Source organism: Schistocerca americana, chromosome 3 (genome assembly GCF_021461395.2).
Source record: "Schistocerca americana isolate TAMUIC-IGC-003095 chromosome 3, iqSchAmer2.1, whole genome shotgun sequence".
Classification (NCBI taxonomy): domain Eukaryota; kingdom Metazoa; phylum Arthropoda; class Insecta; order Orthoptera; family Acrididae; genus Schistocerca; species Schistocerca americana.
In genome coordinates this window covers 186,846,951-186,862,533 of record NC_060121.1, presented here as the reverse complement: position 1 = coordinate 186,862,533, position 15,583 = coordinate 186,846,951, and the positions used below count along the sequence as shown (strand labels likewise).

At 40.0% G+C, this 15,583-nt stretch overlaps 1 protein-coding gene across 1 annotated transcript in view; it reads right to left on the bottom strand.

The window, feature by feature from the left end:
• Positions 1-14,883, bottom strand: part of LOC124605547 (equilibrative nucleoside transporter 1) — a 97,230-nt gene extending 82,347 nt beyond the window's left edge. The window contains exon 1 of the mRNA XM_047137304.1: positions 14,387-14,883. Coding sequence (XP_046993260.1) covers positions 14,387-14,495 — 109 coding nt within the window. The 5' untranslated portion in view covers positions 14,496-14,883. The remainder of the gene's footprint in view (positions 1-14,386) is intronic.
• Positions 14,884-15,583: the final 700 nt, after the last annotated feature.

Sequence of the window (15,583 nt, the reverse complement as noted above, 5' to 3'; positions counted from 1 at the left end):
TTTTGTAGTAACATCTTTCATTCACATAAATATCTTGCGAGCCACCGCACAGTGTACAGTGGATGGTAAGTAGTGTACGAGTATCTTTCACCCCCTTTCTGATCCATTCCATGATAGTGTGCAAGGACTTTTGGCACATACCCATTTTAAGTTTATAATTCTTCAATTTCCACATCAAATCTTTTATGTTAGATATGTGTGGGAGGAAGTGATATGTTTCCTGGAACATTTTGAAATGCACACCATTGGAATTTTAGGATTAGGCTTTTATGTGGCTCACATAAACTTTGTTGCAGCATCTTCCAGTGCAAATTACTGAGCACTGCTGTCAAAGTCTTGTGCACTGACTAAACAAATGTCAGAAAAATCACACAGTTCTTCTTTGAATCTTTTTGGTCTTTATGTTACATTAATATGAACTCGTATGAGAATGAAAAATGATGAAAGATACTCAACAGATAGGATGAGTGTTTATATATGACTTCATATGCACATGAGACAATACTTCATTATTCTTCCAATGCATCACAGTCTGGTATTAGTCTTCATCATAACTAGATTTTTGTAGTGATAACTACACTAGATACTGTTCAACTGTGGTGTAAAACAACACTGAGTATTTTTTGTCAAATTATAAATATTATGATGTTTATGCTGAACATCAAGTGCTACTCTCTGCACTGAGCATTGGTCACCTGCGAGACATCTTGTACACTGCTACAATAGTCTAATTATTTGATTTTCCTATGAACAACAGTGTTGTTTGTGCACTGCCTCAGAAAACCAACAATGTCATCTACATCTACATTCAGCAAACCACTGTGAAATCCATGCAGAACGTACTTTCCATCCTACCAGCTTTTTGGGATTCTTGCTGTTCCATTCACATATGAAGTGTGGGAAAAGTGACTCCCTAGATGCCTCTGTGCATGCTGTAATTAGACTTCATGATTCCTACGGGAGGAATATGTAGGGAGTTGTAGTGTATTCCTACAGACCACACTTATGCCGGTTCTCGAAACTTTGTAAGCACACTTTTGTGGTGTAGTGGCATCTATCTCCAAATGTCTGCTTGCTCAGATTTTTCATCATCTTTGTGACTTTCTGCCCCATGTGTTAAACAAACCTGTGACCATTTGTGCTGCCATTCTTTTGCATTTTCTATGTTCTATTTGGTAAGGGCCCCACACACTTCAGTAATATTCTAGGATGAGTCACCAATTGCTTTGTAAGTAATCTCCTCTGTACACTGATTACATTTTCCTAGTATCCTACCAATGAACCACAGTCTTCCACATGCTTTACCAATGACTTAGCTTGGGTGGTCATTCCATTTCTTATAGGCCTACCTAAAAATTGTTACACCCAGGTATTTGCATGAGAAAGCCAATTCCAACTGTGACTCATTGAGTTTGTTTTGCAAATTGCACATTTTTACATTTCTGTACATTTAAAGTAAGCTGCTAATCTATTCAGTGAATAGTAAGGGTACTACCACACTTCTATATGCCACAATGGATCCCAATTTCACCATTTGTGATGTCTTCTGTATACAACAGAAATTATATACTCTGTTCTGTTTCACTTATTTTCAACCCAGTCACACAGTTGGTTTCATAGTTCGAAAGAACTTTTTTATTTACTAACCAGCAGGTCAAACAGCAAATGGCCTTGACAAGTTACAAGGTGTACAACTTTGCTTCCGCCATTTGCCAATAGGTGGCGACAACAGTAAGTAGCGGTCGAAAGAAACAGATTGCACACATCAGGCAGTTAGCTTGGACCTCCGTCAACATAACCTCATTCAAACATTAGATTTGTGTCTGCATCATAAAGTTGTTCTTGATTGAAAATGTCGGTTTACAAGTCTAATTCTCATCATTTGCAGGAGGTGTTACTGTTTTGTTTCAATATGAAGAAAACTTCAGCTGAGTCTCATCGAATGCTCTCAAGTACATATGGTAAGGACATTATTAGCGAAAGCTTGTGTCGTGAGTGGTTTCAACGCTTCAAGAGCGGTGATTTTAATGTCGTAGATCGGCATAGTGGTGGAAGAGAGAATGTTTTCAAAGATGCAGAATTGGAGACATTGCTAAGTGAAGACTCGTGTCAAACTCAAGAAGAATTGGCATGATTAGAGGGAGTGACACAGCAAGCCATTTCAAAACATCTCAAGGCTATGGGCATGATTCAGAAAGAAGGAACTTGGATCCCATGAGAGCTGAAACCAAGAGACGTTGAGCAGCATTTGTGTGTTTGTGAACATTTGCTTCATATGCAAAAATGGAAGGGATTTCTGCATCACATTGTGACTGTGGATGATAAATGGGTTCATTACGATAACCCTAAACACAAAAAATTATGGGGATATGCCGGCCAAACTTCCATGTTGACAGCCAAACTGAATATTCATGGCTCCAAGATCATGCTCAGTTTATGGTCAACAAAATGTTTTGTGGACGTCATCACTTAATGCACATTATAAGTCTCCTCGAATGTGCATTAGGTGATGACATCTCCACTAAGTAACTATGAGTGTATCCATTAGGACAGTGTGGTGAAATTTGGAGTTAATGGGCTATGGCAGCAGATGACCAACACGAGTGCCTTTGCTAATAGCAATACACTGGCTGCAATGCCTCCCCTGGCTCATGACCATGATGGTTGGACCACAGACACTTGGAAAACCATGGCTGGACCACAGACACTTGGAAAACCATGGCCTGCTTGGATGAGTCCGATTTCAGTTGGTAACAGCTAATGATGGGTTCAAATGTGGCGCAGATCCCATGAAGCCATGGACCCAGTTGTCAACAATGCACTGTGCAAGCTGGTGGTGGCTCCATAATGGTGTTGACTGTGTTTACATGGAATGGATGGGTCCTCCAGTCCAACTATGGTTACATTCGGCTAGCCACAGACAATTTGCAGCCATTCATGGAATTCATGTTCCCAAGCAATGATGAAATTTTTATGGATGACAATGTGCCATGACACCAGGCTACAATTGCTCGTGATTAGTTTGATAAACATTCTGGACAAATCAAGCAAAAGATTTGGCCCAATATGAATTCCATCCAACGTTTGTGGGACATAACTGAAAAGTCACTGCACTGACAACACTTTCACAATTGTTGTTGGACATAGAGGCGACATGACTCAATATTTTCGTAGAGGATTTCCGACAACTTTTGGGTCCACGCTACATCAAGTTGGTGCACTAAGCCAGGCAAAAGGAGATCCAACATGATATTGGGTGGTATATATTGACTTCTGTTACCTCAGTGTACTACGTGGTGCAGATCTACAAAAAATTACAATAGTTTTGTATTTATACTAATGTTTCATCAATGTTATAATTAATCCCTCATCCACATTACATCTACACATGTCTGCAACTGGAGTTCCATTGTTTTCCTATCCCTAAGGTTGGATGATTTCCTGAACCCAGTTTACAATATTCCAAAACTTCTATTGGAGGAATTATCTGTTACTTGATCAAAATCGTCACTTACATACACAACAAGTTATCATAATCAAGGTTTGTACACACCAAAATCCATAAAACACTGCAGTATATTTTCTATGTGCTCTCTTTCATTCAGTATTCAAGATTATTCCTACAGAAACAACTCAACATGATCATTTCCATTATTTTTAAAAGAGAATTCTATTTGCAAGTATGTACTTAATAAATTATTTGTTTTGATACGTAGAAGCACCACAGCTACAGTTCATTTTTATTTTTGTTATTATTTTTAAATTCTAGCCTTTTAATCTGATTACAACCGTTACTTTGCTATATCTCATACAGGCATTACAGATGATCTTTTTCATATGCCAGCCAGCTGTTCCTCATTTACTTGCGTCAGCAAAAGTCCATTTGAATACAATTTTATATGTACATGGATTTGAAGAGTGGTTTTTTTTTTTTTTTTTTAACTCTTTAGGAGTCAAGGAGACCACTAAGCAAATATTGAAGCACTGAGTCACTGACAGGCACACAAAAAGAATGGAAACTTGCTAGCTTCCAGGAAAAATCTCTGATGAGCAGCTAGAGCACACACACACACACACACACACACACCCACACACACACACACACACACACACACACCTAAGCAGCTACACTGCATTGGCTGAACACAAAATGCCAGGATAACAGAATGGCAGATAGACCAGGTGGACAGAGAGAGATGAATAGGGAAGCGGGAGAAAGGGGTTGGGGAGTGTAGCTAGCAGTTCAGAGTAGGGTAGCCAGTTTCTGGAATAGGAATAGGGGACGTGGGCAGCAGGTGTATGGAGAAGGCATGGGACACACTAGCATTGAAGCCAGTTAGTTCGTGCAAGGACCTAACAACAATGACATGGAGGTGTCAAATGGGAAGGGATGAGAGTACAGAGGAAGGGGAGACTGTTGCGTAGACGGCATGTGCGCAGTGGGTCAGCGGAGAATGACACCAGGAGGAATGTAAGAGTGAAGGATATGTTGAAAGATTAATATCCACCTGCTTAGCCCAGAAAAACTGGTGCTTGAAGGAAGGATACAGATGGCATGGATTGTGATGCAGCCACTGAACTCAAGGATATTGTGCCCCGCGACCTTTAGCACCCCTCGGTGGTCAACCCTGTTCTTGGGTAGATTTTGGCGGCAGCCGTTCATTCTGGTGGGCAGCTGTTTGGTGGTTATGCCCACATAAAATGCTAAGCAAGATTGTGCAGGTGAGCCTGCCTCTGATAGTATAAGAAAGCCTTTGACAAGACTGGAGCAGGTTTGCTGGGTGTGTAAACCAGGCAGGTTTTGGACCTGGGCTTTTCACATGGTTATGACTCCTGTGGTATGGGATGGAAGGCGGGAGTGGCATAGGGATGGACCAAGAAGTTGTGTACTTTGGGTGGCAGGAAAAGGGTAAGGGTGACATATATGTTGATTTGCCAAAGTCTTTATTTGCATTTTCGGTGACATGATATGTTCGATAGGCTATGATGTCACGATCAACGAAGCTTTCCAGTCCGGATACATTGGGTACGCCTGTACCACCACGTACAACAGCGACTGTTAACCATCCGTTACCGTGGGTAAAAAAATCATTGATGTCAATGCTGAAGTTCAGTCTGCATCCACAAAACACTGCAGGTCCATCCAGTAGAGCGTGTGCAGCGACAGATTTGATCGTATTCTTTTTCTTGTCGGCGGCAGATGTGGTCATTTCCACGTCTTCAATTGTTTTATATATAGTCTGTCTTGGACGACGACGGCGACTGTATCTTCTGTAAGGCATCTTGGCAGCGTTCAATGCAGTTGCCTGTGCAGCAGCAGCAGTGCGAATGATCCGCTCCGCGGGCAGCGCTCGCTTATAAAGGCGCGCACTGGCGCGGCGAAAGATAAGGGACTTAGAAAATTTCACAGTGCCAGCCGAGTGTTATCCCGGACGCGGGCACTAGTAATACTAGGTGCCCGCGTCCGCTGTTTGTCAGTCTTCGACGGCTGGCGCGCTGCCAAGATGAACTTGAGCCGCCTTATCGGCGGGGTCACATATCATGTCACCGAAAATGCAAATAAAGACTTTGGCAAATCAACATATATGTCACCCTCACCCTTTTCCTTGTATACACGTAGTAGACGTAAGATATCAGTTAATGAAACTGTTTTTATATGGATTAAAGGTAAAGGTACCTGTGAATATGTTAAATTTGTTGGAGATTGTACATTGTATTTCCATAAATAAAGTGATATGTAGCGTAGCTTAAAAACGGACAAGGGTACATCTAGGATCTGTCGACATAGAGTATGCAACAGCATGTTACGTCAGCTCTCTGAGCGCGTGACCTTTGACCCCGCCGATAAGGCGGCTCAAGTTCATCTTGGCAGCGCGCCAGCCGTCGAAGACTGACAAACAGCGGAAAGGATCATGGGTAGGATGTCCCTTGTTTTTGGGCATAATGATAGCCAAAGCCCTGGCGAAAAACATGGTTGAGCTGCTCCAGTCCAGGTTGGTAAATATTGGGTGATGAAGGGGTAATTTCTTTGCAGCTGGTTCTCAGGATTGTTGAGAGGATTGGGGGGGGGGGGGGGGGGGGGGTGAGGATATGATGCAGGAAATCTGTTTGCAGACTAGGTTTCGTGGGGTAGTGACTGCCTTTGAAGGTCTTCAAGAGAGGTTCATCACAATGGGCAAGGGGCTTCTCCTTCTTGTCACTGCAGATATGTTGTGAATGGGCACCCAGGCCAAATTGGAGTGATTTTTTGGGGTAGAAGGGGTGACAGTTGCCATGGTATGGATGGAGCCATCAGAGGGGGTGCAGAAACAATGTGCACGAAGGTGATCAATAGCAGCAAGGCCAAGGCCAAGGGCATGAGGGACATTAGTGTACAGGGAAGTGGCATCAACAATGATGAGTAGGGATCCAGTAGTGGGGCAGGGGAAGCAGTTGGGGAGGTGCTGATGCTGTAGAGAAATCAGGAAAGGATGTCTCATCTCTGAATACAAATCTTGAATATATGAAAGAACTTGAACCATATAAGGTGTTTAATGTCTTGGGAGGTTTGGCAGGTTCCCTCTACAAGGCCCATAAACAGGTTGGAATAGGATGGTGCCATGCCGGTGCAAACAGCTGTGCCACAGACATGTTTGTGTATCCTCCCCTCAATGGAGTAATAGTTGTGCAAGAGGATATAACTGGTAAGGTGTATAAGGAAAGAGATAGAGAGTTTGGAGTTGCATGGGCATTGGGAGAGGGAGTGTTCAACAGCAGAAAGGCCATGGGCATGAGGGGCCAAGCATGTTCTTTTCCTTCACTCAGCATGATCCAATGACAAATACTGTTCTGTTGATCTTTGTATATTCTTCCAATGTTTGTCGGTGTTGATCAACATTAAAATCTCATTTTTAGTGCATTTAAGCCAGAATGTTAGATCTCACAATCTGCTTACCATACCGCCATCCATATGATCCCATATTGCACTTTCTGCAAAGCATAGATATAAGACACATTCTAAGATTTCTATAGCTGCATTAAATATATGTCCAGGAGATTAGTTCTGCTCTTGACAACAAATGTCAATTATATAATTATTTATATTGTATGGTTTATAATTGTTGCTTCTTGACAGTTTCACTGCCTTTAAGTGCATTATCCTGTTTTATTCCTATAATGAAATATGCAATTTGCTTGTAGATTACGTAGCTGTCAGTAGCAGAAACTACATTTCATGTTTTGCAAGGAAGAGTCTCCCATTGTGCACTACATAAATTAATGGAACTATAATTCTTTCATACTGTAATTTAGCAAAACTTTTATGTTTTTTAATGAGACTCATACATTTTATGTTTTATTTTTACATGGGAGTAGTTGACAATAGGGCTGCGGCCCTGAAACTACTCATAAAAATAAAATGTAAATAAATGAAATAAAAACAGACTGTAATTAAGAAACTTCTATTTCCAAAACAAAGAAATCAACAATCACTACAGTAGTAAAGGTAGATTATGGTACGAGAAAAGGATGCTGCCTTCTCAATAAGTCATTTGGGGTCAACCGATAGTTGTGATTCTGCCTGTCAGCTTTGATCTATGCAGTAACTGTTGTGTTGTGCGATGCCTATTTTTTTCCCCCTTTTTTCCTTTCCATCAGTCTTCTGACTGATCTAATACACCCCAAAACGAATTTCTCTCCTGTGCCAACCTCTTCACCTCTTGCAATCTGCAGTATGTCCTCAACTATCTGTTGGACGTATATCAATTTCTGTCTTTCTCTACAGTTTTTGCTCTCTACAGCTCCCTCTAGTACCATGGAAATCGGTCCCTGATCTCTTAACAGATGTCCTATCATCCTGCCCCTTCTCCTTGTCAGTTTTTTCCACATATACCTTTCCTCTCCACTTCTGCACAGTACCTCCTCATTCCTTACCTTATCAGTCCACCTAATTTTCAACACTCACCTATAGCACCACATTTCAAATGCTTAAATTCTCTTCTGTCCCGGTTCCCCCTACAGTCCACATTTCACTACCATACAATGCTGTGTTCAAAACATATATTCTCAGAAATTTCTTCGACAAATTAAGGCCTATGTTTGATACTAATAGAGTTCTCTTGGCCAGGAATGCCATTTTTGCCACTTCTAGTTTGCTTTTCATGTCGCCCTTGCTCCGTCTGTCACGGGTTATTTTGCTGCCTAGGTGTCAGAATTCCTTAACTTTATCCCCTTTGTGACCATCAATCCTGATGTTAAGTTTCTTGCTGTTCTCATTTCGACTATTTCTCATTACTTTCGTCTTTCTTCAATTTACTGTCAATCCATATTCTGTACTCATTAGACTGTCCATTCCACTCAGCAGATCATGTAATCCTTCTTCACTTTCACCCAGGCTAGCAATGTCATCAGCAAATCATATCACTGATATCCTTTCACCTTGGATTTTAATACAACTCCTCAACCTTTCTTTTATTTCCATAATTGCTTCTTTGATGCAAAGATTGGACACTAGGCACAAAAGACTGCATCCCTGTCTTACACCATTTTTAATCTGAGCATTTTGTTCTTGAGCATCCACTCTTATTATTCCCTCTTGGTCCTTGTACATTTGGTACATTATCTGCCTCTCCCTATAGCTTACCCGTTATTCTCATAATTTTGAACATCTTGCACAATTTTTCATTGTCAAACAATTTTTCTAGGTCAAATCCTAAGAATGTGTCTTGAGTTTTCTTTAGTCTTGCTTCCATTATCAACTGCAATGTCAGAATTGCCTCTCTGGTGCCCTTACCTGTCCTAAAGCCAAACATATTGTTATTTAAAACATCCTCAACTTTCTTTTTCATTCATCCATATATTATTCTTGTCAGCAACTTGGATGCATGAGCTGTAAGCTGATTGTACGATAATTCTTGCACTTGTCAGCTCTTGCAGTCTTCAGAATTGTGTCAATGATATTTTTCTGAAAGTCACACGGTATATTGGTACTCTCATACATCCTACACACCAACGTGAATAGTCGTTTTGTTGCCACTTCCCCTAATGATTTTAGAAATTCTGATGGAATGTTATCAATCCTTTCTGCCTCATTTGATCTTAAGTCCTCCAAAACTCTCTTAAATTCAGATTCTGCCCGAGCTCTTCTAAATCTACTCCTGTTTCATCTTCTATCACATCAGACAAATCTTCCTTCAATGTACTCTTCCCACCTACCCACTCTCCCCTCTTCATTTAACAAAGGTAATTCAGTTGCAACCTTAATGTTAGCACTCTTGCTTTTAATTTCACTGAAGGTTGTTTTGACTTTTCTATATGCTGAGCCAATCCTTCAGACTATCTTTTTATTCTTTCTCTTCAACTTCTTCACATTTTTTACACAGCCATTTCATCTTAGCTTCCCTGCATTTCCTGTTTATTTTATTCCTCAGCGACTTCTATTTCTGTATTCCTGAACACCCCTCAACATATTTGTACTTTCTTCTTTCATCGATCAGCTGAAGTATTTCTTCTGTTACCCATGGTTTCTTTGCAGTTACATCTACATCGACATACTCCACTAGCCATCAAGTGGTGTGTGGCGGAGGGCACAATTTGCCGCCGCCCCCCCTCCCCCCTGTTCCACTCATGGATCGCGCAAGGGAAAACAATTGTCTGAACGCCTCAGAACAAGCTCTAATTTGCCTTATCTTTGAATGGTGATCATTGCATGATTTGAAAGTTGGTGGTAATAATATATACTCTACATCCTCGGCAAAGATAGGATTTCCGAATTTAGTGAGCAGCCCTTTCTGTTTAGCATGTCATCTATCTGCAAGTGTGTCCCACTTAAAACTTTCTATGAGATTTGTAACGTTCTCGCGATGGCTAAATGTACCAAGTTATGAATCTTGCCGCTCTTCTTTGGACCTTCTCAAACTCTTGAATCAGACCCAACTGGTAAGGGTCCCATACAGACAAACAGTACTCTAATACTGGACGAACTAACGTATTGGAAGCAATTTCCTTTGTTGAAGGACTACATCACTTCAGGATTCTAACAATAAACCGCAGTCTAAAGTTCACCTTGCCCGTTACTTGTGTAATCCTACCATTCCATTTGAGATCATTTCGAATAGTCACACCCAGATACTTGACAGATGTTATCGCTTCCAAAGATCGGGCATTTATTTTTTACTCGTACATTAATGGGGATTTTCGTCTTGTTATATGAAGTAGGTTACACTTACTAATATTGAGAGATAACTGTCAGTCATTACACCATGCATTTATTTTCTGCAAACACTCATTGATTCATTCACAAATTTCATGTGATACTACTTTGCTGTAGACTACAGCATCATCGGCAAACAGTCTAATGGTGCTATCAGTACCATCAACCAGAATGTTTATGTAAATCGTAAAAAGCAGTGGACCTACTACGCTGCCCTGGGGTACACCTGAAGTTACGCTTGTTTCTGTTGAAGTCATCCCACTCAGGATGACATACTGCTCTTCTTTGTACCTATGTTTATCTTTCCAGCTTCTGTGACTGCCCTTTCAGAGATGTCCATTACTCTTCAACTCTACTGCCTACTGGACTATTCTTTACTGTTTTATCTACAGCCTTAGAGAACTTCACCCTATAAATGAACTGTTCACAGTAACACACACTGTGCCCTATCTTCCTATTCATAACAAATCCTACTCCCGTTATACCTATTCTGCTGCTGTTGATATTACCCTATACTCATCTGACCAGAAATCGTTGTCTTCTTTCCATTTCACTTTACTGACCTCTACAATTTCTAGGTTGAGCCTTTGCATTTCCCTTTCCAGATTTTCTAGCTTCCCTACTACATTCAAGCTCCTGACATTCCACGCACTGACTCACTGAACATTATCCTTTTGTTGAGCATTCAATCTTTTTCTCGTGGTCACCTCCCCCTTGGCAGTCCCTTCTCAGAGATCTGAATAGGGGACTATACCGGAATCTTTTGCCAATGGACAGACCATCAAGACATTTTTTCAATTACAGGCCACATTTCCTGTGGATATACACTTTGTGTGTCTTTAATGCAGTGTTTCCATTGCCCACTGCATCCTCATGCCATTAATCATTGCTGGTTCTTCCACCTTTTAGGGGCAGTTTCCCACTCCAAGCGCAAGAAAGTGCCCTGAACCCCTTTCCGCTCCTCCGCTCTCTTTGACAAGGAGGGGAGGGGGGGTTTCGAAGCCGGGACCAAGGACGTTTTGATTATGAATCGAAGACCAGCAATGATTAATTATAAGTTTGTTTCTCTTTTTTTAGCTGTTAATTCAGCATTTGAAATTTTTTCATTTTATTAATTTAATGTTGTGGGTTCTTGTTTGTTTCTAGGTAGAGATCAAACTGTTAACTTTAATAGTCAGTCATTATGACTGCCAGGGGGGATGACTGGCTGACATCATATAGTTTCTACAGTTGTTCAGTTTACTTGCCAAATGTGTTGGGTACCACCAGTATGGCAAGTTGATGAAGTTAATCAGTTTCTCCTTCCCAAACCAGGGACGTGTATATGTGAAGGTGCTGTTGCGATAATATTTTGAGAGCCATTAGGAAACATTCCCCATTCGAGCAATCTCGGATGGCCTTGTGTGATACTTTGCTGTTGATGTATTATTGGTTTTCTTGTCAGCTATCCTATTTGATTGTGTGCACTTGAAACTGGTGTGGGTGGTAAGTGTGTGTTGGAATGATATTCTTTCATGAGGTACGTGTACTGAATTTATTACGTATTGTGAGTTTTGAAAGGGTGGGGGGGTTCAAGACTGCTACAAGGAAGAGGTGTACTTTGACTCTACAATTTCATCTTGAAGAATACTGTTGGAGGAAAAGTGTGCAGGAAAATTATAATGTTGTTTGGTGTATTGTGATAGGAAGCGGCCCTCCTCCTCCTTCTTCTTCTTCTCTCTCTTTTTTTTTTTTGAGTGGGGGGGGGGGAGGGGAGGGGGGGGCTGGCACATTGGACTTGTGGGATTGTGTTTTGTTTTCTGTCCACCTCCCCAGATGTTTTGTTGGGGGAGGGGCTTCAGCTGGCACTGGTGTGTGTGTGTGTGTGTGTGTGTGTGTGTGTGTGTGTGTGTGTGTGTGTGTGTGTAAAATTTTTTTGTTGAGATTCAGGTTTGGTAATTTATGTTCAGTTTGGCGTTATTTTCAGGGTACTTATTAGTTTACATTGGTGGTATGATTTTGGTTCACCTACCTATGTTAAGTGAAACTTGAATGACCAATGGTGTTTTTTTGCATTTTTTGCTGGGTTGATTGTTGAAGATTTTGTCTGCATCTTTTTTGGGTTAATATTTGTTTTGGAGCAATGTCATTATTCTTATCATCATATATTTAGTTTGTCCCCACCCAACACCAATTGCTTCGTGCATTTTTCCAATTACTTTCATTTATTGCTTGAGTTAAGTAATTCACATGTTATTTACATTTGTTCATGGATGTAATGAGTAGTGTCATGATCACCATATTGAATATCCTTGAAATATGTGTGCTGCCATCTTGATGTCATCATGGGTCAAAGATGAAGAGTGGGATCTGAACTTACAGTAATCCTGTCCTTTGTGAAGTTGGTTCACTAGTGCAGGATTCTGTCATATGCATGTAAGGGGCTTGTGTCTTGGCTCTAATTAAAGTTCCGAGGCGTCATTGTAATCGTCAATGATTATAATAAAAAGAAGGATGAAGATACTGAGCAGGACCCATAGTGTTTATTGCCCCAGTCAGTAGACAGATCATTGTTATCATCACAATACACTTGCATCTCATGTACAGAAATTTGGGATTTAATCAAAAATATTAATGCATACCTTGACAATCAGGAACTATAAACCATCACATTACTGTGCCAGCAAAATTCTCGTGACGCAAACTTCTTTATGACTGAGGTTTTGATCAACTAATTAACATATCTGTGTATAGGCTCTTCAGTTTGTGGGGGGTCGGATGTAAAGTGCAAATTCAGATCCGAAATATTTAAACCTTTCAGTATTGTTTGATTCATGAAAATAATAAAGTTTGTTGGGTCATGAGAAATATTCAGTACTAGTCATCGGCTTTGACCAGTGACGGAATGTCAGTACCTTACATCAGTGGTCAAAGCCAACAACTAGTATTGAGTATATCTCATGACCCCAGCACAAACTTTATTATTCAGTCCACGAATCAAACAAGACCAAAAGGATTTACATTTTTCATATCTGAATTTGCAATTTTCATCAGACCCCCACAAACTGAAGAGCCTACACAGATATGTTAATCAGTTGATCAAGCTATAGTCAAGGACACGTCTCCTACGTCACTGGTCAAAGCTGTCGACTTGTATCAAGTATTCCTCTGTGATATCAAGTTCTGGTGTACATTTTCACAGTTTGGTTGTTAGTTGGTGAAGCCAACAAATGTGGAAGCAAAGAACCTGGCCATGTGAGCAAGACTGATTTGTAGCTTAGCCTGCTTGAAAAATTTCCACTGATATCACATCATAGTAACGATATTGTTTACGATATTCTTCGGGTTTTCTTTGTCACTAGTCAAAGATGACGACTAATATTGAATATTCATCTTTAGGCCTATCCAGTTAGGCACATGATAATCTCTTTCAGTAACATCAAATGAAGATCTCCTTCAGCAGCTTTTAACATAATTTACAAACTTTTCAATTGCTTTTCTTACAACTGATATGAGGCAAGTAACTCTCTACCAACAAAGGGTTAGTAACATTCCTCATATATCTTATTCATCATTAATGGAACTTTATGATATAGAATGTATTGGTTACATGAATGTCAACCCACACATTTAAAACAATATTTTAATGGTGTCAAATTTAGAGTGTAAGTAATGGTACTTATGCTTAATGATAACTATTAGGTCTACTTTAACAGATTCCTTATAAGATGTACTTGTGCAAGCCTTCAGGCAGGCTAAATTTCTACTTTTTTTCCCCATAGTTAATGACTTCTTATACTTGCAAAATTACTCAATATGACGTCAGTGAATAGAAATATATGGGCCTATCATATTTTAACTTTTTATATTTATGTCCCCAAAGTTGGCAATAATTTTTACTGCTAAAGTTACCTAGATTAAATGTTTTAGTAAGACTGCTCTAAGTTTTTCACAGGCGTAACTTCGAACAATGAGCATACCCTAAACCATCCAACATTCTACCTTCCTTGTGATAGGTACTTCTCCAGTGCAGCAAATCAACAGGATGATAAGAGTATTTTCCACAATGCAAAACTGTATTCCTTCCAAATTTAAATTACTGTATTTGTGCATAACCAGATGGTTATAACACTAATAAAAGTTGCAACTAATTACTCTTACTTATCACACTGAAACAGCATCATTAACACGATCAAGAACAAGGTAGTAGAAACTTACTAGGTAACTTCCGTGACCCCCTAGCCGTCATTCCATTCCCTGGAACAACATCATTTAGAAGGAACTGATTTTCTGGTCCCGCCAATCGTTGATTGTACGACGGATCCATGTTTCCAATACAGGGAATTTCAAGATCTTTTATTCTTCATACACACACAGCGTACAACACAAAACAACATTAAATTCTGAACCACGTTACAAACACACTGCTAAAATGTAACCACGCTGCTACTGAGAATTACAGAACGGACAGTACGGTAAGGTTAAGATCTAATGTGGGTACAGGCGTTTAGTTTATCCAGACCAGTATTAAACATGTTGCGACACAGCATATACCTATCATTAATAAGACACTCTACAGACAGCTGCCACTGTTACCCACAGATACTAAAAACAAACAATCAACTAAACATCTACAAACCCTCCCCTGACGCTACACAAAAAATTCACATTCCGCCATTACAACCACAGATGTATATCGCCATCTATTTAAACGCAATCGCAAAGATACATTTCAAGCCGGATTACCACATGCAACTAAAATGACGCCACAACTACATACAACAAACTACGGTGGCGCCATGAGCAACCATTTCCATTGGCTGCCGTAAAATTGTTCTCAAGATGGTATCAATAAAAATCATTTGAGCCCAATTTTACTGTCATAAATCACATGGCCCACCTGTTTATTTCCCGGTGATTTTCTTTCAGTTGGCTTCGTACTGGAACAAACTGCTGGATCAGAACTAGTGAGATGAACACTTTACTACAAAATTTAGAATACCTCCATGACAAGTTATCTAAAAATAATAGAGATATGATTATTTGTGGTGACTTTAATATTGATTTTTCTGTAGAATCAAAACAATAAACTGACATATTGAACCTCCTCTTAACATTCAACTTGAAACCTACAATAGAAACAGAAACAGGTGTAACAAAAACATCAACCACAGCAATAGACCAAATATTTACTGGTATTCTTACAAAATGTGATGCAAAATGTTTCACAACAGGTTCTGAGGATCGTATTGTACAGATAATATCTGTGAAACTGGGTCACCCTGTACATCTTCACAAAACATCACTAACCACTACTAGGAATTTCAGTGTACCAAACATAAATACATTTAGTAACTGCTTAACTAAAGATATGTGGGAGGAAGAATGTAACTGAAGCAACGCAAATCAAAAATT